This window comes from Fukomys damarensis, unplaced genomic scaffold (genome assembly GCF_012274545.1).
Source record: "Fukomys damarensis isolate Sample0158 unplaced genomic scaffold, DMR_v1.0_HiC HiC_scaffold_16, whole genome shotgun sequence".
Lineage (NCBI taxonomy): Eukaryota > Metazoa > Chordata > Mammalia > Rodentia > Bathyergidae > Fukomys > Fukomys damarensis.
Window position 1 is genome coordinate 24,872,966 of NW_022900928.1, and position 22,439 is coordinate 24,895,404.

Genomic DNA, 22,439 nt, shown 5'->3' on the forward strand with positions numbered 1-22,439 from the left:
CATTGCATTGATTTCTGTACTGATCTTTATAATTTCCTCCCTTGTATGAGCTTTGGGTTTTTCTTGTTTTTCTTTTTCTAGGATCCTAAGATCACTACACAGTTTATTTGAGCTCTCTCTGTTCTCCTAGTGTGGGCATTCACTGCTATGAATTTTCCACATAGAACTGCTTTCACTGTGTCCCACAGATCCCTGTATGTTGTATTGGCATTTTCATTTATTTGTAAAAACTGACTAGTTTCTCCTTTAATTTCCTCTGTGACCCATTGATTGCTCAGGAGAGTGTTGTTCAATATCCAAGTGTTTGTGAAGTTCTTACGGTTTCTTTTACTATTGATCTCCAGCTTAATTACACTATAGTCTGATAATATACATGGGATAACTTTGATTCCTTTGCATTATTTAAACATGTTGTATGAGCTAGTATGTGCTCTATTTTGGAGAATGGCCCATGTGCAGCCAAAAAGAATGCATATTCTGATTTCGTAGGGCTGAATACTCTGTAGGCATCTATTAAATCTATTTGCTCAAAAGCTTGGTACAGTTTAGTATTTTATTGTTGATTTTTTTTGTCTAGATGATCTGTGTATTTGTGATAGTGGGGTATTTAGGTCCCCCACTACAATTGTATTAGTGCTTATTCAGTTTTTCATGCCCCTTAATATTTGTTTTATATATTTGGGAGCATTAATATTTGGTGCATATATATATATATATGCACCAAATATTAATGCTCCCAAATATATAAAACAAATATTAAGGGGCATGAAAAACTGAATAAGCACTAATACAATTGTAGTGGGGGACCTAAATACCCATCTTCTAATCAGTTTTGGTTTGAAATTTACTTTGTCTGCAAATAGGATAGCCACCCCTGCTTTTTCTGGGTTCCTGTCTCATGGAGAACTCTTTTCCATGCTTCACTCTCAGTCTGTGAGTTTGTTTTTTAACTAGGTGTGTTTTTTGTATACAACATATTGTTGGATTTTGCTTTTTAATCCATTCAGCTAGTCAGTGTCTTTTGATTGGTAAATTGAGGCCATTGACATTGATGGTTACTGCACACCATCTGCTGTTCACCAGTACACCAATTCCTGGGTTCAGAATTGTGGCCTTCTGGATCTCTGTGCTGATCTGTTGTCGGGGCAGGCTACAGGTTGGGGCCTGTTTACACTTGGGATGGTATCTAGGTGTGCCTCTTGCTGGGGCCCCTATGTACCTCTTGTATGGGAGGGCCTTTAGCTGATGGCTCTGCACCCCAGTTCCTGTTGTCTGAGAAGGACATATGCTAGGGTCTTGCTAGGGTCTCTGCACACTTATCAATGGTATTGGGCCAAGCCTCTAGCTGTTGTTTGTGTGCCTGTGTAGCTCTCTTTCAAGTTGGGCTTTGGATGTGGTTTGTCTGCCTAAGCCACTATAGTCTGGTGAGCTCCCTAACTGGGATCTGCCTGAAGCTGCACTGCTCTGGTCCACACTTCTCCCCAGGATCTTCCTGCACTCACCATTACTATGGGGCAGGCCTCTGGCTGAGGCTTGTACACCTGTGCAGCTCTTCTATGGGCAGGCCTTTGGCTTGTGTAGTTGTGCCTGAGTCTCTGGGTTTGGGGAGGAGCCCTGGCTGGGATCTGCCTACAGCTGTGCTGCTCTGATCACACTGCTGCTCCAGGGGATCTATGCACACTTAAGGATGCTATGGGATGGGGCCTGAACAATTTGTTATTGTGATGCACAGTCAAGATTGAGAATGATTGTGAGCTCAAAGGTTGATATTTTATATATGGTTATCACGCTGTATATCATAAATATGTACAATTTTAAAATAATAAAAAAATTTTGAAAGAAAAATGTTACAGGGTTGTACCCTGAATGACTTAAAGGGAAACTGGATATTCATGCATGTCAGCAGTATACTCAAAATAAGCTTTGTGGGAGCCTTGACCCCCCACACACACCTCCCCACCAATGAAACTGACTTGCTGCTTTGGAAGCAACAGGAGCCCTGCCTCATCTGTAATTCTCTTTTTCAGTTGAATCTTTGACTGGTTTTGGAATCAGGGTAATGCTGCTTCCAGGAATGAATTCAGGAATATGCCTTCCCTTTCAATACCATTAAAAAGTGATGAGGATTGGTGAAAGATCTCCCCAATGTTCTTCTAGAACTCAATAGTGAATCTATTAGGTCTTTGTCTTTCAGTTCTCAGGCTTTTTATTACAGTTTCAATTTCATTGCCTGTTATTGGATTATTCAAAGTTTTTAAGTCTTCTTGCTTCAATTTTGTTAATACATACATATTTAGGAATCTGACAATTTCTTCTAAATTCTCTATTGGAATATAGATTTCAGAAGAAGATACTGATAATCTGGATTTTGGCGATGTCTGTTGTGAGGCTGCTTTTTCATTTCTAATTGCTTTGATTTAGGTGTTTCCTTTTTTTATAAGAAGACTAACTAGGGGTTGGTCTATTCTGTTTATTCTTTTGAAGAATCAGCTCTTCAAATCATTGATTCATTATATTTTTTAGTCTCAACTTCATTAATGTCTTTTTTTTTTTTTTTTGTACTAGGGATAGAACTCCGGTCCTTGTGCTTGAGAATTTCATTAATTTCTGCTCTTATCTTTATAATTTCCTGCCTTGTACTACCTTTAGACTTGGTTGTTCTTGTTTTTAGAGTATCTTGAGGTGCATTATTAGATTATTTATTTGGACTCACTTTGATTTTCCGCTGTGGGCATTCACCTATAAACTTCCCTTTTAAGACTGCTTTAACTATGCTCCATAGGTGCTGCTACTTTGTGTTTTTTGTTTGTTTGTTTGTTTGTTTTTTCCTTTTCTCTCTATTGGTACATTTTAGGTGTACAATACAATTACATTCATCATTGGGATCTTGTACCTTTACATGATATATCTTGGCTCACAATTTTTCGCATTCCCCTGCCCTCCCTTCACCCTCTCCATCCTCGCCTATTAATAAAGACTTTGTTTCCTTTTTTTTTTTTCTCTCTCTTATTTTTTCTTTTCCCTTCTTAGCTTTCCCCTACCCCTCCCACTTCTTCTCCTGCAAGGTTAGGCATCTTTTCTTATTACACAATATCAATTATACGTTTTGATTCTTATTTTCACTTTTAGTTTATTACACCAGAGAAACTATTCAATATTTACACATGTTTTTCTATTGTAGCCATTCACTGCTATAAATTTCCCCCATAGAACTGCTTTCATTGTGTCCCATAGATTCCTCTATGTTGTATTGGCATTAAAATTTAATTGTAGACTCTGTCTCATTTCTTCCATTTCCTCCATTACCCAATGGTTGTTCAGCAGGGTGTTATTCAATTTCCATGTGTTTGTGACTTTCTTGCATTTTTTTGTCATTGATCTGCAGTTTAATTTCACTATTCTCTGATAATATATGTGGGATAACCTCAACTCTTTTATATTTATTTAAACCTTTTCTATGAGCTAGTGGTCTGTTTTGGAGAATGACCCATGTACAGGCAAAAAAATGTATATTTTGATTTTGCGGGGTAGAATACTCTGTAGACATCTATTAAGTCCATTTATTCAAAGGCTTGATTCAGTTCTAGTATTTCGTTGTTGATTTTTTTGTGTAGATGATCTGTCTATTTGTGTCAGTGGGATATTCAGGTCCCCACTACAATTGTATTAGTGCTTATTTGGTTTTTCATGTCCCTTAATATTTGTTTTGTATAGTTGGAGGCATTACTATTTGGTGATTATATATTTATGAGTGTCATCTCTTCCTCATGAACTGTTCTTTTACAAGGATGTAGTGACCTTCTTTGTCTCTTTTAATTAGTTTTGGTTTGAAATTTACTTGTCTGTTGCATGAAAAACTGTTTTCCACCCTTTTATTTTCAGTCTATCAGTTTCTTTTTGAACTAGGTATGCTTCTTGTATACAGCATATTGTTGGATTTTGTTTCTTAATCCATTCTGCCAGTCAATGTCTTTTGATTGGTGAATTGAGACCACTAACATTAATGATTATAACTGATATGTATTGACTTATCATTATCATGTTATTTTCCTGTTGTTGGCTCTTTTTAATTTTTCCACCTTTCACTTTAATTTCTTGCCTTGCCTGCTGTATTTGCTTGGCTGAACCTCATGGAGTTGTGATCATCATTGTCTTTTTCTATGATATTATTTAGAATTATTTGGAGTGCTGGTTCAGCATTCATGAAGTTTCTCAAATGTTTTCATGGAAGTGTCATGTTTCCCCATAAATTTTGAAAGAGAGTTTTGCAGGATACATCAACCAGGTTGGAGGTTGTTTCTTTTAGGGCTTGAACTACTTCACTCCAGGTTCTCCTTGACTTGAGAGCTTCTGTTGAAAAGTCTGCTGTGATTCTGATGGGCTTTCCATTACATATGATTTCTTCCTTTTCTCTTACTGCTTGTTGTATTTTGTTCTTCTGTTGGGTTTCTGGGATCTTGATTATTATATGTCTAGGTGTAGATTTTTTGTGATCATGGCTATTTGGAGTCCTATAAGCCTCAAGTATCTGTATGTCAAATTCTTTTGCTCTGTTTGGGAAGTTTTCTGTTGGTAATTCTGTGAACAGTTTTTTATGTCACTTGTATTTTCTCCTGCTTTTTCATGGACTCCTATTAGTCTTATATTATTCTTTTTTGCATCATCTAGGAGCAGTTGGATTGATTTCTCAATCCTTCACTTTTTTTTAAGAAATCACTCTGTTCATGGTCACAGACCACCATCCTGTCTTCTATATCTGATATCCTGTCTTCAGGTTGGCTCAGTCTGTTATGTATACTTTTGATAGAGTTTTTAATTTCCTGTATATCTGTTTGATTATGTTTCATGGATTTCATTTCTTTCCTATGTTGGGCATTCAGTTTCCATTTATTTCCTATGTAGGTCATTCATGGCTTCTATCATGGTCCTGAGCGCATGTATTTTTTATCTGTTTCTGATCTAGAGTCTTTGATCATATCTTTCATTCTGTTCACCATCTCTGTAGTTATCTCAAAAATTACTTGTTTTGAATTTTTCTAGAGCCTCATTCATCTGTTCTGTTACTTCCTGTGCTATCAGTTCAGGATGTTGTCAGACTTTTTCACCCCATTTCCTTCAGAATTTGCCTTTAATGAACAGGCAGCCTTTGTTTGCACTTTGCCTTGCTTGAATGTCTTCTCGTTTCTATTTTTGTTGCTGGTACTGTCCTTGCTTTAATTCCTGAATTAATACTTTGATCTTCCTGTTATAGCTTGTCTTTAGGATCTGAGTCACTAATGACTCTGAGGCAATCTCATTTTCATTATACCAGGAGGACAACTGATTAAATCAAGCACAACACTTTATACCAATCAGCAACCCAAAAGCATCAAGCACAGCTTAGAAAAATGACAATTTGTGGTAGTTATTAATCTATCACCTTTAACTACGTGAATTAAATCAAAACCCAGGCTAAAGCTCAGAACAATGGCCTTTATGACCCTCTTTACCTCTATGGTGTGAATCCAGGTATCAATCCAGCCAAGAGGCCAGAGGCATGTGGACAAAGGAGCTACAGGTGCTCCCGAGGCTGCACCTCTCACCGTTGCTCTGCTGAGGCTCAGAAAGGTGGGGCTGTGGTCCTAGGCAAACTCCGCACAGCTGTGCCTCTCACTGTTCCTCTGCTGAGGCCCAGAGGGGTGGGGCTGTGGACCCAGGCCAGTGCTGCTACTTTGTACTGGCACTATTGCTTGATTCTGGGAATGGTCTAATTTAGTGTCAGTAAACCTATGGCATGTGTGTCACCACAGACTATTTGTATCATTGAAAGCTCTAAAAGATTTGCCATCACTGGACTAATTTCTCCATTGATTTCTTCTGTGATATTGCTTATATAGTTTAATTTTCATATGTTTGAATAATTTCTGTTAGGGCTCAAAATACTTCAAAGCTCTCCTGTCCTTTAAATTTTGTCTTGAGAAGTCTGCTATAATTCTAATGGGTTTATCTTTAGAAGTGATTTGGTGCTTTTCTCTAACAGTATTAAGATGTTTTCTCTGTGTTGGGCTTTTGGAATTTTGACTATAAGTGTCATGGAGAAGTTATTTTCTGATTATGGCTATTTAGGGTTCTTTGTGTATTGCTTATCTTTTTTTCTCACTGAGTTTATGGGTATTTTTAAAGTATACAGTACAGTTACACTTATCATTTGGATCTTGTACCTTTACATGACAGGTCTTGGTTCTCACCTTTTCCTGACACTCCTGCCCTCCCTTCACCCCCTCCATCCTCCCTATTTACAAAGAGTTTGTTTCCATTTTTTCCTTTTCTCATATTTTTTCTTTTCCCTTGCTTCTTTTCCCCTAAACTTCCCACTTTCCCTACACCTTTAGCCCTTTTCTTCCTATTTCACATTGTCAGTTATACAATTTGGATCTTATTTAAACTTCTAATTTTTCAAACCAGAGAAACTATTCGGTATTTACACATGTATATTACTTATAGCAGCACAGTTTGTAATAGCTAAATCTTGGAAACAGCCCAATTTCCCATCAGATGAAGACTGGATAAAGATGTGCTTTTTCTATAAAGTGGAGTACTACTCAGCCATAAAGAATGAGAAACTAGAATCCTTCATAGGAAAATGGGTACATATTGATGCCATACTCTTAGGTGAAATAAATAAGTCACTTATCTTTATGTTAATTTTTTCTCCATATTTGGAATGCTTTCTGCTATTATTTCAGTAAGCAGATTTTTATGCCATTTGTACTGTTCTGCTTTTTCACTAATTCTAATTGATCTTAGATTTGTCTTCTTTGCATCATCTAGCAGCTGTTGCATGTGTTTCTCATGCTTTCTTATTATTCTTGTTAGATGGTCACTGGAAATAGCCCTATCTTCCAATTCTGAAACTCCATCATCACTTGATCATTTCTGCTGTCCATATTCTTGATGGAATTTTTAGTCTCCTAGATTTCTACTTGGAACCTTCTCATGGACTCTAATCTTTGCTAGACAATCATTCATATTTTGTATCACTTTGTTAAATTCAGCTATAATTTTCTTAGTGTCCTCTGTAAATTCACTGATTGCTTTATTTATTAATTCCATTATGTGTTTAGTTATATCTTCTGTGAGTTGACCAAGAACCTCACTGAATGGGTTTTCTTATCTCCTCTTTTACCATTTTGAATAATTCAGTTGCATAGCTTTTAATTTCCTCCCCTTTGATGCTCCATAAATTATCTTTGGAGGCACTGGGAGTCTTGGAAAGCATTTTGTTTTCTGGTCTTCTCATGTTTTTATTTTTCTCTCTCTTGTGACCCTCTCCCACCCAAATACTATGGTAGAGTGACACCAAAAATTCTGAAATGTAGCTGTTCTGTACTTGTTCTGTGGCTCCGTGGTAAACTAACTTCTCCCAAAATTATTTTATTATTGTCCTTTCAAATATGGTGGGCACTACACTGGATTTCTTTTTCTACTCTAGCCTGCATGTTAAGGAGTCACTTTCAGGCTAAAACCACATACTGTTTTTGCATTTTGCAATAGTGGTAGACTTTTCATGGTATTAGCATTGTCAACCTGGCTAGATTTTTCTCCCTGAAGTGGCCAACCCTCTCTGGCTTACCTTGTGTCAGCAGAGACAGGTCTCCCTCCCTGGGAGCCAGGGTCAGCTTTACGGACTGCTTCTTTGTTTTCTCTGTTTCTCCAACTTCTCTGTAGTAGTTTTCCTGTCAGTTACCTCCCAGTTCCCACAGATCTACTTCTTTTTTTCTCTTCACCAATTTTTTTTCGAAGTATCTCGATTCCAAGTTTTGGAGAAGTTATGTTTTGCTGTTTATCTCTACTCCACCATATTTAATTTCCTAGTACAAAACTAATTTTATGACCTAGATATGATTATCTCCAATTTAAAGACAGGAAGCAGTCCTAGAAATAGAGGTTGATAACTTTTGTCTGAACCTGAAATATAGCTGGTCATCTCTCATCAAGTCACTTAAAATCTACAAATAAGCAAAGGACTGATTAAGACAAGTTTGACGAAGCTGCTGTAAACCATACTTTATTTTTAGTATGCATTTAAATACATATATCTATACACATATATACTTTATGTGTATAAGTATGCATGCGTGTATATCTATACTCATAACTATTGTGTATGTGTATGCACAACACTTTCAACATAAAATATCAGTACTCATGCTACAAAAGAACATGCGTGTATATCTATACTCATGTGGTAAACTATTGTGTATGTGTATGCACAACACTTTCAACATAAAATATCAGTACTCATGCTACAAAAGTTCTGCAAATATTTGAGGACAATCAGCCAAAATAATCAAAAAGAAAATGTTCCCAAAGCTCTGGGCAAAGTGGATCTCACACTGATTAAATGGAAAGAAAAAAATGAAGATATTTATAAACACTCAAAAACAGTAGGGTTCAGATTTCAGCTGTAGCAAAATAGACATTACATTAATAAAGTTGAAGAAAAAAGTCACTACTTTCACAAATACCCATAAACAATCACGTTTGATCTCAGCTCTAGGCTCTTGAGTACATAACACTATATTCCAGAATCTTCATCTGTAAAATGGAAACAACAGAGATGTTATAAAACTTGGAATGCTATAATAGTCCGCTTTCTCATTGCTGGGACAAAATGCCTGACATTCTCAACTTAAAGGAGAAGTTTAATTTGGCTCACAGTTTCAGAGTTTTAACACATTCCTGCCAGCTTAAACCATGGGTAGTACATGCACGACGGTCCCATGGGGTGGCTTGCACCACTGGAGGCACAAACAAATCTAATCACTTGTATCAGTCTTTTTACTAATAAAATTAATAAAAATTCTATAAATGGACTGAATCTAGTTAATATCGTGCATTTGAATAATTACTGCCCAAATATAAACAATAATTAATGTATGGCATACCAATTTTTAAAATTATTACAAAATCACCAAATTTATTTCATTAAATTAAAAGAATCATCTATAATCATGGATATTTATCAACAATTAATTTTCTAAATATTAACATAGAACTCTTACAAGTGCCCCACTGCTGGTGCATATAATACATATTTTAAACTGGTGTACCACAAATTAGCTGTACTACAATTTGTTATACCATGTTGATATTTTCTTTAAGCAACTATAATATGATGACAGCTGGTCTGCTAAACCAAAGTCTTTCTTTCCATTACCCCTGAGAAGCAGAACAAGCTGCCTGATGAGCATGTACCATGAATGGAATGGTGGCAGGAATGATCAAATTCAAATCAGACCCACCCAGCAGCAAGACTTACTAATTATGGCCCATTGTGAATGTGTTAAGTCCATGGTCAGCTGCCTCCAATGCAGGAACATAGCTGTGAAAGGTCATGGTAGGGCAAACCAGAGCAGAGAAGAGCACCAACAAGATACTCTCCAGGGCCCCCTTTCTATGAACATCAGTGGACAAATCTATTGAGAGCATGAAACCTGCATAATCCAAAATTCTTTCAAGGAGTCTCTTAACCTAGTCAAGATGACAATTAAAATTAACTGGCACAAATGCAAGTAACTAACACACAACCAATAATAATAGTTACCTTTTGAATATCTACTGTTTATAAATACCTCAATGATTAAATATCTATATATTTTAAGGAAATCAGTCCCACTTCCAGAGGAGTTTTAGTCACTTGAGTCTATATTCTATAAACCAATCATACTCCCAAATTACAGCTATGTCAGGGAAGTAGCAATATAAGCTATTTAATAAGCTACTGGCAAAAGCCACAAAACATCCCACAACACCAGGAAAGACTACCCACTGGTGTACAAATGCACAGTATGATAAAAGGGAATCAAATGACATGGGGAGTTGTTTGTAACATTCTTAGTACGTCATTTGACTTTTCATAGGTTGGATACCCAGAAACATAAATGAAATGTAGATTTGAATTCAAGTTGTCCATTTGGAATGTTATCCCAGAATGAACTACCAAGAAAGTAGAAATGGAAAGGAGAAAGGAGGGAAGGAGAAGCGAGAGAAATTTACATTTTCAAACAGGTTCTCACCATGGGCAACTGGGGCTGGTTCCATTAAAGATCACTGGGGTGGGGGGGAGTACAACAGAGTTAAACCACCCAAGAAGTTAGGAACTTTGGGTGATGATTCTCCAACTTCCATTTTTTACTCACTGAGGGATGCTCCAGAAGTTATCAACTCCCAGGCATTGTGGTCAGCCACACCTGGGTCCATCACAGGAAAACCCTCAGGCTTGAAGTCAAACACTGAGGGCATGGACCAAGTCCCACTATGCATTTTATTTGTCAAGAAATTGAGGGTCTTAGATTTGAGTCCTTCTACCTACAAAACATATCCAGACTAATTCTTTTCTCTATTTCTGTATAGAGAGTGAAGTTTGTCTCTATATTCTTTGCAACCACTTAAATCAAAGAATGCATTTTCACTCTTGTTGAATGGTCAGCAGATGAGGGAACAACTAAACCAGGTTCTGCCACTGGGGAATAAAGTACCAAGAAAAAGAATTGACAGTCCTGAATTGACGAAGGGCCTTTCTTGTCTAGGCCTCAAAGGGGAAATCGTAGTCTTGATTTGTAGAACCAGGGATTCACTGAAAGTGTTACAGAAGGAATTGGCAAGTGACACACAGACAGGCAGTAGAATGGAAGTAAAATAAAAGTTTACTCCATCGATGGGGATCAATCACACCTAATGGCGGTGCCCTGATTGACTCCCCCATTGGGTTACAACTCCTTCTTTTATAGGGTTTTACAGCCTTGATCTTATTCAGTTGGTTACATTGCATTTTCAGTGTTCACATTACTGATACCCAAAACATGGTGGTGAGGCAGTTGAATTACAATGCCATTCTTTGTTAGGGAAGTTATCTTTAAGATTTATCTATTCTAGCCATGGAGAAGAGAGGTTTTCAGTCAACAAAGCTAACAATGGTTCTTTTCATTTACAAAAGTTTTAGAGACAGGATGCCTCTGGTGCTGGTTAATTCTGAACTAAACAGAGCAAAAGGCAAAGTTTTCTTACATTGTGACATTTCCTAGGTTTTCACTATTAAAATTTTCCCTATCAGAAGGGTAAGGAAGCCTTCTCTATTACATTGTATGATAAGAGTACAATAATTTCATCTAAGTTAGGGTAAACTGACTTCAAAGTATGTAGAACTCTATAGAGTATATTTTAGGTTTTGGAGTTCTTATTGCCACACATCAGTAAATAGCATTACAAAAGCTTCTCTACATTTATTTTTAGTTTTGCTTTAAGATATCTTATGTGTAAGAGAGGAGCAATTCTAACTGCAAGCCTATCCAGTTTTCCCTGAGACTAAGAGCGATTACTTTGTTAACCAGATTGGTATTAAAATAGCAGTGGCAGTTTCATAATCATTTTAATCAATAGGTAAAATAATGATGGTGTGTCTTGCTTTTCCTTTGGTGCCATCCTCCCCAAGAGCACAGATAGGAGCTATCCAGAGTTAGCCACTCACTTGTCCTCTGGTCTGTCTTGGAATCAAAGTAGGGGGTTGGAGTCTGCAGCTATGGTCATGGAATTTGCCTGAGACTCACCTGTCTACTTTTCACAGAGAAAAAAGGAGGTTTGGAGGAAGAGCTTCTATGCCTGGGAGGTATACAGATCTGTCTTCAAAAGCTCTCTGACCATCCTTTCCCTCCTGAACAAAAAGCCCCATACTCTAACAAGCTTAGGGTACTCTGTTGCCAGGGCTCTTGAGAAGCAGTTATAGTTACAAATTTCACATTACACATGAAAAACATATTTCCATATGAACTATTATAACATCACAGGAAGTCCAGGGAAGTACAACCAGCTTGATCTTGAGCTCCTTAAAAGCAGAGAATATAGTCTTCTAGTTGGTATCCCAGTACAGAGGGTTGCAAAGAAACTGCTGCTTGATAAATGTTTACAATGTCTAGTTTCAAGTAACCTAGTCACTATTTCGTTAAGGCAGTCATTTCTTCAATCCCGGGTGAGGCAGAGGGCCTAGCTCAGACCTCACGATCTTTTTTTCGCCTTGTTTTGATTATAGCCCCATTCATTTTCTGGATGTCATCGTTTAGAATCTCACCCGTGGCCTGCTGACATTCCATGAGGATTCAAACAGTGTCAATAGGAGCAACAAAGGTACAATTTGGAGCTGGACTTCAATTAGAGAACTTCTTGGCTATTACATGTCCACATTGATAGGCTATGCCTTTGCTTGCTTATTTTGGTAAAGAGCTATCAGAAAAAGGAAAAGGGCCTAAGAGTAAAAATAAAAACCCAAACCACTGTTTCAAGTAGCATTTTGTGTTTGGTGTGTGTCTGTGTGTGTGTGTGTGTGTGTGTGTTTGGATGAGTGGGTATCGGTTTTTAAAAACAGAAGTTAAAAGTTGTTTAAAACCAAAACAGGACAGGTGTGATGGCACATGCCTGTAATCTCAACACTCAGGAGGCTGAGGTAGGAGGATCCCCGCAAGTTCCAGCCTGAACTACATAGCGATACCCTGTCTCAATTTTTTTAATTAAATAAATAAATAAAAATAGTTTATGACCGAAGATTCCTGTACTCCGTCAGTAGCTGCTTCTAACTCCAAAGCTGAGTTGTCACACTAGTGATGAGAAGTGACAAAGAACAGGAGCTTGCCAGGAAAACGTTAAATAAAACTCAGTAACTGTAGTCTGGAGCCAGGAGAGGTCGCACATTTCTCAAGGAACCGCCCAACTGTAGGGTAAAATGAGTCACAGACCTAGACCCAGCTGATCTCACAGGCTGCTAAATTTAACGGGTGAACTGGCAAATGAAATCGGCCATCTGTACCTCTCAATGCTGGGCCTGAGTGTTTGAAGAACCTCAACCCTTTGAGGCTTCCCGGAACTGACTCTCAGGCACTTTTACAATTTAACCGGCTCTGAGTGCGGAAAGGGGCCCGAAAAATTAAGTAAGTCCAAAAAATGTGAGCAGGGGGTTCCAGAGATTTTGTCCTGGTTCCGATCTGTCAGGGTCATCTCAATGCCTGTCTGTGATTGGCTATTCCTGCAAAAATGTCGCCAGGCCGACTGGGCTGCTGCAAAACTCTACCTGCCTTTCATTGGCTCTGGCTCTGTGGGAGGGGCCTGAGAGGGTGGGATCCAGGCTGAGAACCCTGGAACTGCGGTCTACCGACCCCGCCTTTGGTAGCAGTTTATCCTTTGTGGGCAGAGACGACTCTCCTCTGCCATGCCAAGCTGGGCCATGGGCTGCAGGCGTCTCCACAAGTGCTAGTCCAGCGCCAAGTGCTAGTCCAGGAAGTGGGAGAGGTAGGTATACCCAAGCCTATTTGGAAGCTAAGATTTAAGCTCATTTTACCAGGCCCCACCACCGCTGCCCTCGGGACAGCCCAGCGCCCGCCCTGTGGCCCGGAGGTTCCCTGAGCTGCTTCTCAACGCTGGAGGATACCACGTCCTCTGCCCTGCTGTGCTTTTACTTCCAGAATCTTTCCAGGCTCCTCCTTCCTCCCCAAAAGTCTTCCCCAAAACTACACCCACTCTGCCAAAGGCACAAGAGAATCATCTATCAGATTAAGTTGTACCAAAGTAATTTATGTGTAATCAGAAATAAAACATTAAAGCAAGTCTTCTATTGAGGAGCAATAGCTATACATTCTCAGTCATTTTCTTTGCAGAGGCCAACTCCTCCACCCTCAGGTCCTGAGGATTGAATCCAGCGCCTTGCACTGAGCTATATCCCCAGCCCTTTTTATTTTGAGAGTTCCCTGGGCTGGCATTGAGCTCCCTACCTTCCTCCTGCCTCAGCTTCCTGAGAAGTTAAAATTACAGTCGTGAGCCACCTGGACAAGCCAGAGATGATTGCTTTTTAACTCTTCCATGGTTGGCTCTGTTTATGGCCCTAAATCAAAATAATATACTTCCACAGCATTTCTTTATCTTTTTTTATATTTTTTGCCTCACTTTCCTACTACCTCTAGCTTCTCCATTTTCAGTTGCTCTTTTGGTTCTTCTATTGATCTTTGGAACTTTAAATAATAGATGTCAACCTCTTCTTGTTCTATCTGGATTAGGCAATGCTCCTGGTGCCCCCACACACTGCCTTAAAGGAGGAAGGACATTAAAGCTTCCTCCACCTTCACCCTATCAGCGGTCCCTCGACATTTGCATTTAGTTCTCATGTGTTCAACAAACATGGCATTGGAAAATAGCTGTGAACAAAATAGACAATGCCCCTATCAACATGAATCTCTTAGTGTGGGAAATAAACAAATACATGTCAAATGATATTGAGATAAGACCGTAGAGTCATCACTTCTCCCTGAGAGAACAATGAACCCAAGTAGGGTAGACAGAATGAGCCTGGGATCTGCAGGGCAGTGGAGGGGTTTATCTTTTTGCTTGGCTGGTATACATTTTGTTTCAGAATGAAGAAGGAGCCCTATCTATTAAACCTCTAGCATGCCACTTTTATGGAGCTTGGACTGGGTGCTGGTTGTTGGTCAGCAGTTTAGTGAAGCTGGATTTTAGGGTACTGGATCCCTCACTTTGGCAGTGTGGTGGATTAACTAATGGTCAACTTGGAATGCCCAACAGAACTGAATCAGCATGGTTTGGGTGTGGAAGACCCACTTAAGGATTGTTGCCAATGGCATAGAAAGAGACCTGGAGGGGAAGATCGTTGACAGTTGATCTTCTTGGAGAAGTTTTCTGGGGGTGGGGGGATCTTGTGATGTGAACTTAACTGTTCCTCTATCCTCAGAGGAGCTCTGGGAATGGCTGCTGTTCTCATCAGGGGAACTCTGATCTTTGCCATGAGTGTCACTTCCGGGCTCCAGTGCAGATCCCTCAGCCTGGTGGCACAAATCCTTCACCCCACCAACGCAGGCTTTCTGGCTTCCACCACTGGCCTTTGGGCTTTCCCAGTACAGATCCCTCTAGCTTTGGTATTCAAGTTTGATTATTTCTACAAAAAATTAATTTACCTTTCAATGAGTTTTTGTGTTCCTTCTGTATCTGCAAGCCAACTGGGAGTTTGTTTCTAAAACAGTACAAGATTTTTTGTTGTTGTTGTTTCACTTACAAAGTAAATGCATCTCTGTATCTAAAGGTTACACATTTTTTCTACATTTCATTTAAGGCAGATAAAACTCCAGGGCTGCAGGATGTAATAGGCTATTCTTATATCTCAGATGTCACTGGACACCATAAATTATCTCTGTTCTTGACCCTACATCCACATCAACGCACGAACTTTGTTATCATTCCCTCATCTAGCTAATTGGCAAATGTACCTTTTGTCTTCAACTTAAAATAATGTTTGATGGTGTTTGGTTTCCAGATGTTTCATTTATGTATTTAAAACATTTCTTTTACATTGCAAATTCTTACATTGTAATTATGGATTGACCTGACCTTCTCTCTACTTTCTGCTTACAGACTTCTGACAATAACCATAACACAGATTATGCTACTGTTATAAAGTGCATTGCCCTGGGCTCCAGGCCACTCCTTGGACTTGTGAAAGACATTGCCTTGGATTCTAGGTCTTCATCTGGACTTGTATAGGACATTGCTATGGGATCCAGGCCCTTGGTTGGATTCTTTGGGACTCTAGCTAGATCTCTTGCACTCCTCTGCATTTGCCTTTTTGGGCAAATAGTATAAGATAATCCTATATATTAGGTGTTTTGTATTATAACTATTTCATTGCGAACCCTAACTACAGTGGAATGATAGTAACAGCGGAAGTAAGAAAAGCAGGAGACAGGGAGACCAGTGAGAATGCCTGAACTGTCAGTGATCTATAACAGAGTCCCACTTCCTCCAGAAAGCTTGACTGCATGGCCATAAACCACAGTGATTTCTCTCTCTCCTCTTGAATTTGTATTTTACCTTGAAACTGGAGAAGTTAGGTAATTTTCTTAAGATAAAATTGGGCTGTACTAACTAGGATTACATAGCAAATTGGCTTAATCCGTGTAAAGTGCACAAAAAAGTACCTGGCACATAGTGAAAGTACTCAAGGATTGCTTGCTATAATTGTTACTTTATTATAAAAGCGTTTTGTGTTTGCAAACTATTTTTCATGTCTAGCTGGCTTATTCATTTGACAAATATTTATTCAGCAGTATCTGCATGGCAGACATTGTTTAGGTGTTTGACGATACGAGTGACTAAAACTAACATGACCCGTCCCTTTGTAGATTGTCTACTAACATAAACTTTCAAAGTGAAGGAATAAATATTGCCAAGTGAATCAAGAGCCTTCCAGAGCCTTCCATACCTATATGTGACCCTGACGAAAGCTCCAGGGTTTCTTGGGGTGTTGCTGTCGTTGTTGTTGTTGTTTTGTGGGTGTTGTTGATGAAGTTGCCGCAGCTGCTTGCTGTTGTTTTTCTGAAATGATGACTTCATCCACATGGGCATGATTATCCTCAGGTGGTCTTTGTTTTTTATCTTCTGAGGGATGTTACTTCATCTGTGCTTCTAACATATCACTAAAGGCTGAGGAGAGACTTGGCATGTGTATGTTAGTGCCAGAAAAGCAGTCAAGGGTTACAGGGCACAAGGAAAACATCCTGTTTCTCTTACATTTTTACACTTTGGTGTGCAGCATAAGAAAACAAACTGCATACAGGCAGTGGGCCACTGGCATATGCCTTTCACACCTTGAGGAATATACATGTACACATAAGCCTATCAGAGAATGAGTCTGGAGGTACTTAAGGCCTTGCTCTGGCTGCATAATCATCACATTTTATATGACCTTGCCCTAGTTCCAGGGAAGCTATGTTGACTTATAGAGTATGACTGGAGTGGGAATAGTCTGGTAGAATCAGAGTTTCCCAAGTAAATGAAAACCAAGAATCCCCAAAGCCACTCACTTGGGCATCCCCCTGTTCATCCCTTCCATAGTGTGGGTAAAATAGCTCAAAGGTTGGGCTGATTCAACCCCAAAGCTTATTCAACAAGATCAGTAAAGGATCCAAAGGATAGGGCTCATGTTTTTTTTCCCCCTCTGGCCAATGTTCTTTCTCCTCTCCCAAGTCCTTTTTTCTTTTTCTTTTATTTTTCTTTTCCCTCCTCTGGGACAAGCCATCGTTGATGCACCTTCTGCTTTTTTGCCTCTAGGCTGCTGTGTGCTCTCAGATGTCCATGCTGACACATCTTTGTCAGATCCATTATTCCAATGTTTGGTGATCAGTGGTCCTGTTCGGGTCTTAAATTCTCCTTCTGGGAATTGAGATTAGGCAGTAAGAATGTAAGAAATATCCCCTAACTTAGTTTTTTTCATTTATAGTAAAAATCTCCAAAATATTGAAAGTATACACTTACTCATTTTGAGTAGAGGGGTGGTATGATATTGTAACCTAAAGATTAAGAGCCTGATTAAATCTCACCCAAACCATTTACTAGTTAGATGACTTTAGATAGGTCACTATCTAAGCCTCAGTTGTTTTCATCCATGAAATGGGGATAACATCAATAGGTAGGAACCATATTAATGCATGTTTAGTGTTGAAACCTTATTTTGCACTTGGTTATGCTTTAAGAAAGTGATTACCATGATTAGAATTAAAATAATACTAAAATGTGTTATGCTCTCCAATAGAAATCCCTTGAGTTACTATTCTAGGAATTACTTCTTACCTTTAATATGCATAAGAACCACCAGCGATCTTACTAAAATTCCAATTCCTACTTGGTAGGTCTGGGATGAGACCCATGATGCTGTGTTTCTAACAAGTACCCAGGTGATGCTGCTGAACCTGGACCACACTTTGAGTAGCCAGGCTCTGGGAGACCGTAGGATAACTACGTAGATTAGAACAAAAACAGACATGAACAGGAAGGTTCAAGGCACTTCCTCCTAGAAAGTTTGGAAATGGTTATTTTCTTCAACTTTACACTTAGGGGCTGTGGGATCTGCTCCCTGTGTAGCATTCCTCTTTTCTCAGCATTCACTCTCCCCTGTTGCCAAAAGGACCCTGGTTTTCTCATCACTCGCCAGTGTGAGAAAGCCTCCTTATCCACCTGGGATGCGTGAGGTGTCCTCATCAGGTTCTTATTTGTCTCTTGCAGTGGAAGCTCCATGAGGCTCTGGAACGTCTGAGGAAAGTACAGGAAGGAGAGGCCTGGAAGAAGCTGGAAGTTAGTGAAAGGAATTGAACTTCTAACTGGAAGGCAGGTTGCCACCTGAGGAAGGAGTTTATGTTCACCCCTGTGTTGTCCCTATAACTTTCTCATCTCTGTGAGGTAGAATATGAGGCTTGAAGTCAGAGAGCCCAGAGCCCTAATCACTTGTACTGGTATGTGGCCCACAGCAGGCCATGAAACATTCAATTCTGGTTTCTTGATTATGATGTAGGGATGCCTCAGATCTAGTGCCCTCACATACAAGAAAGGAAGGTAAGTGTCTTACATATGCATTAACTCATGGTTCCAAGACTTGTGCAATGCTAGTAAAGCTTAGTTTTTGCTTCACTTTCCTATTCAAGAGGGGATTTCCTAAGAGTTCAGTTATTAAAATATTAGAAAATCATCTCTGAAATACATTTGAAGCTAATAATTATGAAAGTTAAATAGCTTTTGATCAACAAGAAGTAACATTCAAGTGATCTAAAGCAGTGAATTCAACAGATGTACCATCAAGAAGAAAAACCATCTTGCCTGGTAGTTAAGTTATACTGCTTTTGTAAATATAAGTATAAACCAGTAGTCTAGAGATTATACTACCATGATAACCTGGATCCTACTGCTCAGTAAAAGTAGTGCAGGTTGAGCATCCCTAATTGAAAATGTGAAATGCTATAAAATCCAGGATTTTTGAGCACCAACATGATGCCGCAAGTAGAAAATCCCACACCAGACCTTAGGTGGTGAATCCCACTTAAAATACAAGTACACTAAATATGTCGCATAAAATTACCTTCAAGCTACCTGTATAAGGTGCATATAAAACATAAATAATTTCATGTGTTAAATTTGGGTCCCATTCCCAAGATTACTCTTTACATATATCCAAATATTCTGGAATACAGAACAATACCAAATCTGAAATATTTCTGGTTCTAAGCATTTCTTTTACATTAAAAATATCTGTGCTGCAGGCTCCAAGACTTGCTCCTGTGCAGCTGCCAGAACCAGTCTCCTTGGAGCTGAAGACAGATTGCCATGTGCCAGGGCTAAGAGAGATTCTAAAGACATATGCAGGTAATGCATGCTGGGGGAGGCTAATGGGCAGAGGGAGGGACCCCTCCCGCAGAAATAAAGTGGCTCAGGGCCCTCTGGATGCCCAAGCGACCCCAACCCATTTCTGAGAAACCTGTAGCTGTACGTATCAGAGAGACCACCCTCAGATCCTTGCTGTGTATCAGTGTCCTCATGTCCGAGGACAGAGAGAGCATACACTGTGGAGACACTCAGCAGAATCTGCTTGACAATCCTGAGAGATTTTACCACGATAACATTGTCCTGGGCAGCCAGTACATCTCTTCAGGCCAGCACTACTGGGAGGCAGAGGTGGGAGAGAGATCTGAATGGGGCCTGGGAGTATGCAATGAAAATATAGACCAGAAGGAAGTGCTCTGCTTATCCCCAGTACATGGATTCTGGGTGATATGGCTGAGAAATGGAAGTGAGTACCAGGCAGGCGCTGATGAATATACCCCTTCCTGTCCTTGCCAGTCCCTCCTCTCCGGGTGGGAGTCTTCCTAGATTACGAGGCCTATAATATCTCCTTCTATAATGTGACTGACAGTGGCTCCCACATTTTCACTTTCCCCACCATCCCTTCACTGGGCGCCTCTTGCCCTATTTGAGTCTTTGCTACGTGATTGGTGTCAACAACACTACTCCTCTGATCATCTGTTACCTGGATGGTGAGGACTAGGACAGCCATCTTCCCAACCAGAGCCTGTGGAATTTGGCCCAGCCCACATAGGTATTAGAGGATCCTGACACTTACAATCAGTCCTAGAATCCAGAGACTCCTCTCCCTGACCTTGTGATCTCTTACTATTAGGTGATACTCTGTCACTAAACCAATCAGGAAAAAAAAAAAGTCCCACTCAAATGAGCTTTGGGGAGGGAAAAGTGTTAGGTCCAATGTTGAGGCTAAGAGCAGTGCTGAGATAGCTTGTTGGTATGAGGGTCCTGGCTTTGTCACACTTCTCACACCTCTCTTCACTTATTCCTATGCAGTGCCATAATTAAATCAATGAGGACAATAAAATAGACAATCTTCAGGAAACCTTTTAATTAAGGCTTACTGGTGAGCCAAAAAAATAACGGCCATATCCAGAACTGGTTTCTTTCTTTCTTTTTTTTTTTTTTTTCAGCTTTAATTGAGTTTATTGGTACATTTTAGGGATACAGTACAGTCACATTCATTGTTGGGATCTTGTACCTCTACATGACAGGTCTTGGTTCTCATTTTTTCCCCTTGTCCCTGCCCTCTCTTCACCCCCTCCTTCCCTCCCCATCTACAAGCACTTTATTTCCATCTTTTCTTTATCTCACATTTTTTACTTTTCCCTTATTACCCTTCCTCTATCCATCCCACCTTCCCTACACCTTTAGCTCCTTTCTTCCCATTTCTCAATGTCAGTAATCTTATTAGGATCTTCTGTATTATTGCAGATTATTCACATCAGAGAAACTATTCGTTATTTACACATGTGTGCCTTATTTATTTCACTTAGGAGTATATCCTCAATGTGTATCCATTTTCCTATGAATGAATCTATTTTGTCATTCTTTATCAGAACTGGTTTCTATGCTGAAGTCAGTCAGAATGCTTCTTTTGTGGTTCTCTGGTAGCAAACAACCTATAGTTCACCTTACTCTGTCCTCCTGACCAGAGACACAGGACTTGTCCAGGAGACTTGCTGCATCCCCTCTTTGAGCCTAGACTGGTTAGATTACTGTCACTCAGACTAAGGAGTCCCATGTCCTATCCTTGTCTGTTTCTCTAAGTGGCTGAATCAAAAAAACCTGTTTTTATTGTCATTTTATGGATAATAAAACTGAAATGGACTAAACGAAGCAAGTTACTTCTTACAAGCTATAGAAGATTATAAAAAGTATAAAGTGATTTTTGCATTCAAATGAAGCAAGATTGACAAACTTGATTCTCAGGTCACATGTCTACCTATTCATTGAATTTTGGATGTGAAACCACTCACATATTTAAGAGGTTTCCTGTCACAAAACTGGGTGCAATTTGTTCCAAAACAACTTAGCCTCCTACGTCATAGATTGGTGGAAAGATCCCTGACCCATGCCATACTTTCGTTCACTTCTCAGGGATAGAGGAAGGCAAACCATGGGTAGCCTTCCTACCTCAGTGTATTACAGCTAGAATCTTGGCAGCAGTGCCTTTCTGTCTTAGGGCCTTTCCTGACAGTCTAGAGCCCTTCCAGCTGAAAGGTGTCATGCCAGCAGCACACTGTGAGCCACAGTAGAATATTATGCAACTGCTTATAGGTGTCTGTCTCTGGTTTACAATAGAGGCTGAAGCTTCAGAGTAGAAACTACAAATAAAAATAAAAGAAGCAAAACAAGTAACCAAGGCCCGGGGATTTAGCTCAGTGTTTTCACCGCCTGCCTCACAAGCACAAGGTCTGGAGTTTGATCCCCAGTACCAAAAAAAAAAAAAAAGGAGAAGTAACCAAAAAGGATGTTTATCCACCAACTAGTTAGGCTAAAATGTAGACTTTTCATATCACCAAGGAAATCACAGATCTCCTAACTACTTAACATCTTCCCTGCCTTTCTCTTCTCTGGTTCTATGGGGGAAAGAAATGTGGGAAGAGGAATAGTAATTTTAAAAAGCCAGTTTGGAAGTCATATATGATAATGAAAGGTATTGAAGACTACATTGGGCTATTGACCTTAGAGTGATTGCTGTGTGTGGTAGGCAAGGTTGTATACAAATAATCTACCGCAAGGCTTAAGATGGTTGGGGGAGTGATTGTGACCAGAAATAAACTTCACAACTTCACGGCAAGCATATGAGAATTATTGACTCTGTCTACTGTAATGGCCACAGTATGTACAAATATGTACAAATTTCATGTTGTCCCCATGTGCAATATAAGACAGCTTCTGGCACCGTTAATACTTGAAGATTGTAATTGTTAAGTTAGGATTGGGCAGAAAGGCAGATAGGAGGTAAGGCAACACAGGTACAAAGTAGCTTCCACATGGTTGTAGTAAGGAAAATTAGACACCATTTCTCTGTTTTAGTTGTATTTGTTGTTACATATAAAGGAGGTGAAATATTGAAATACATGCATTCTGGGCCAGGGATTTAGCTCAGTTGATTCCACTGCCTGCCAGTGGTTGACTGCAAGCACAAGGGCCCGAGTTCAATCCCCAGTACCAAATAAATAAATAAATAAATAAATAAATAAATAAATAAATAAATA

The 22,439-nt window shown here is 39.4% G+C and overlaps 1 protein-coding gene across 1 annotated transcript; it reads left to right on the forward strand.

The window, feature by feature from the left end:
• The first annotated feature begins 16,714 nt into the window (after positions 1-16,714).
• On the forward strand, positions 16,715-19,900 carry LOC104847752 (E3 ubiquitin-protein ligase TRIM68). Its single transcript, XM_019204378.1, is given in 6 exon segments — positions 16,715-16,726; positions 18,091-18,171; positions 19,119-19,221; positions 19,340-19,671; positions 19,674-19,791; positions 19,794-19,900. Coding segments are annotated over 6 exon segments (753 nt in total).
• Positions 19,901-22,439: the final 2,539 nt, after the last annotated feature.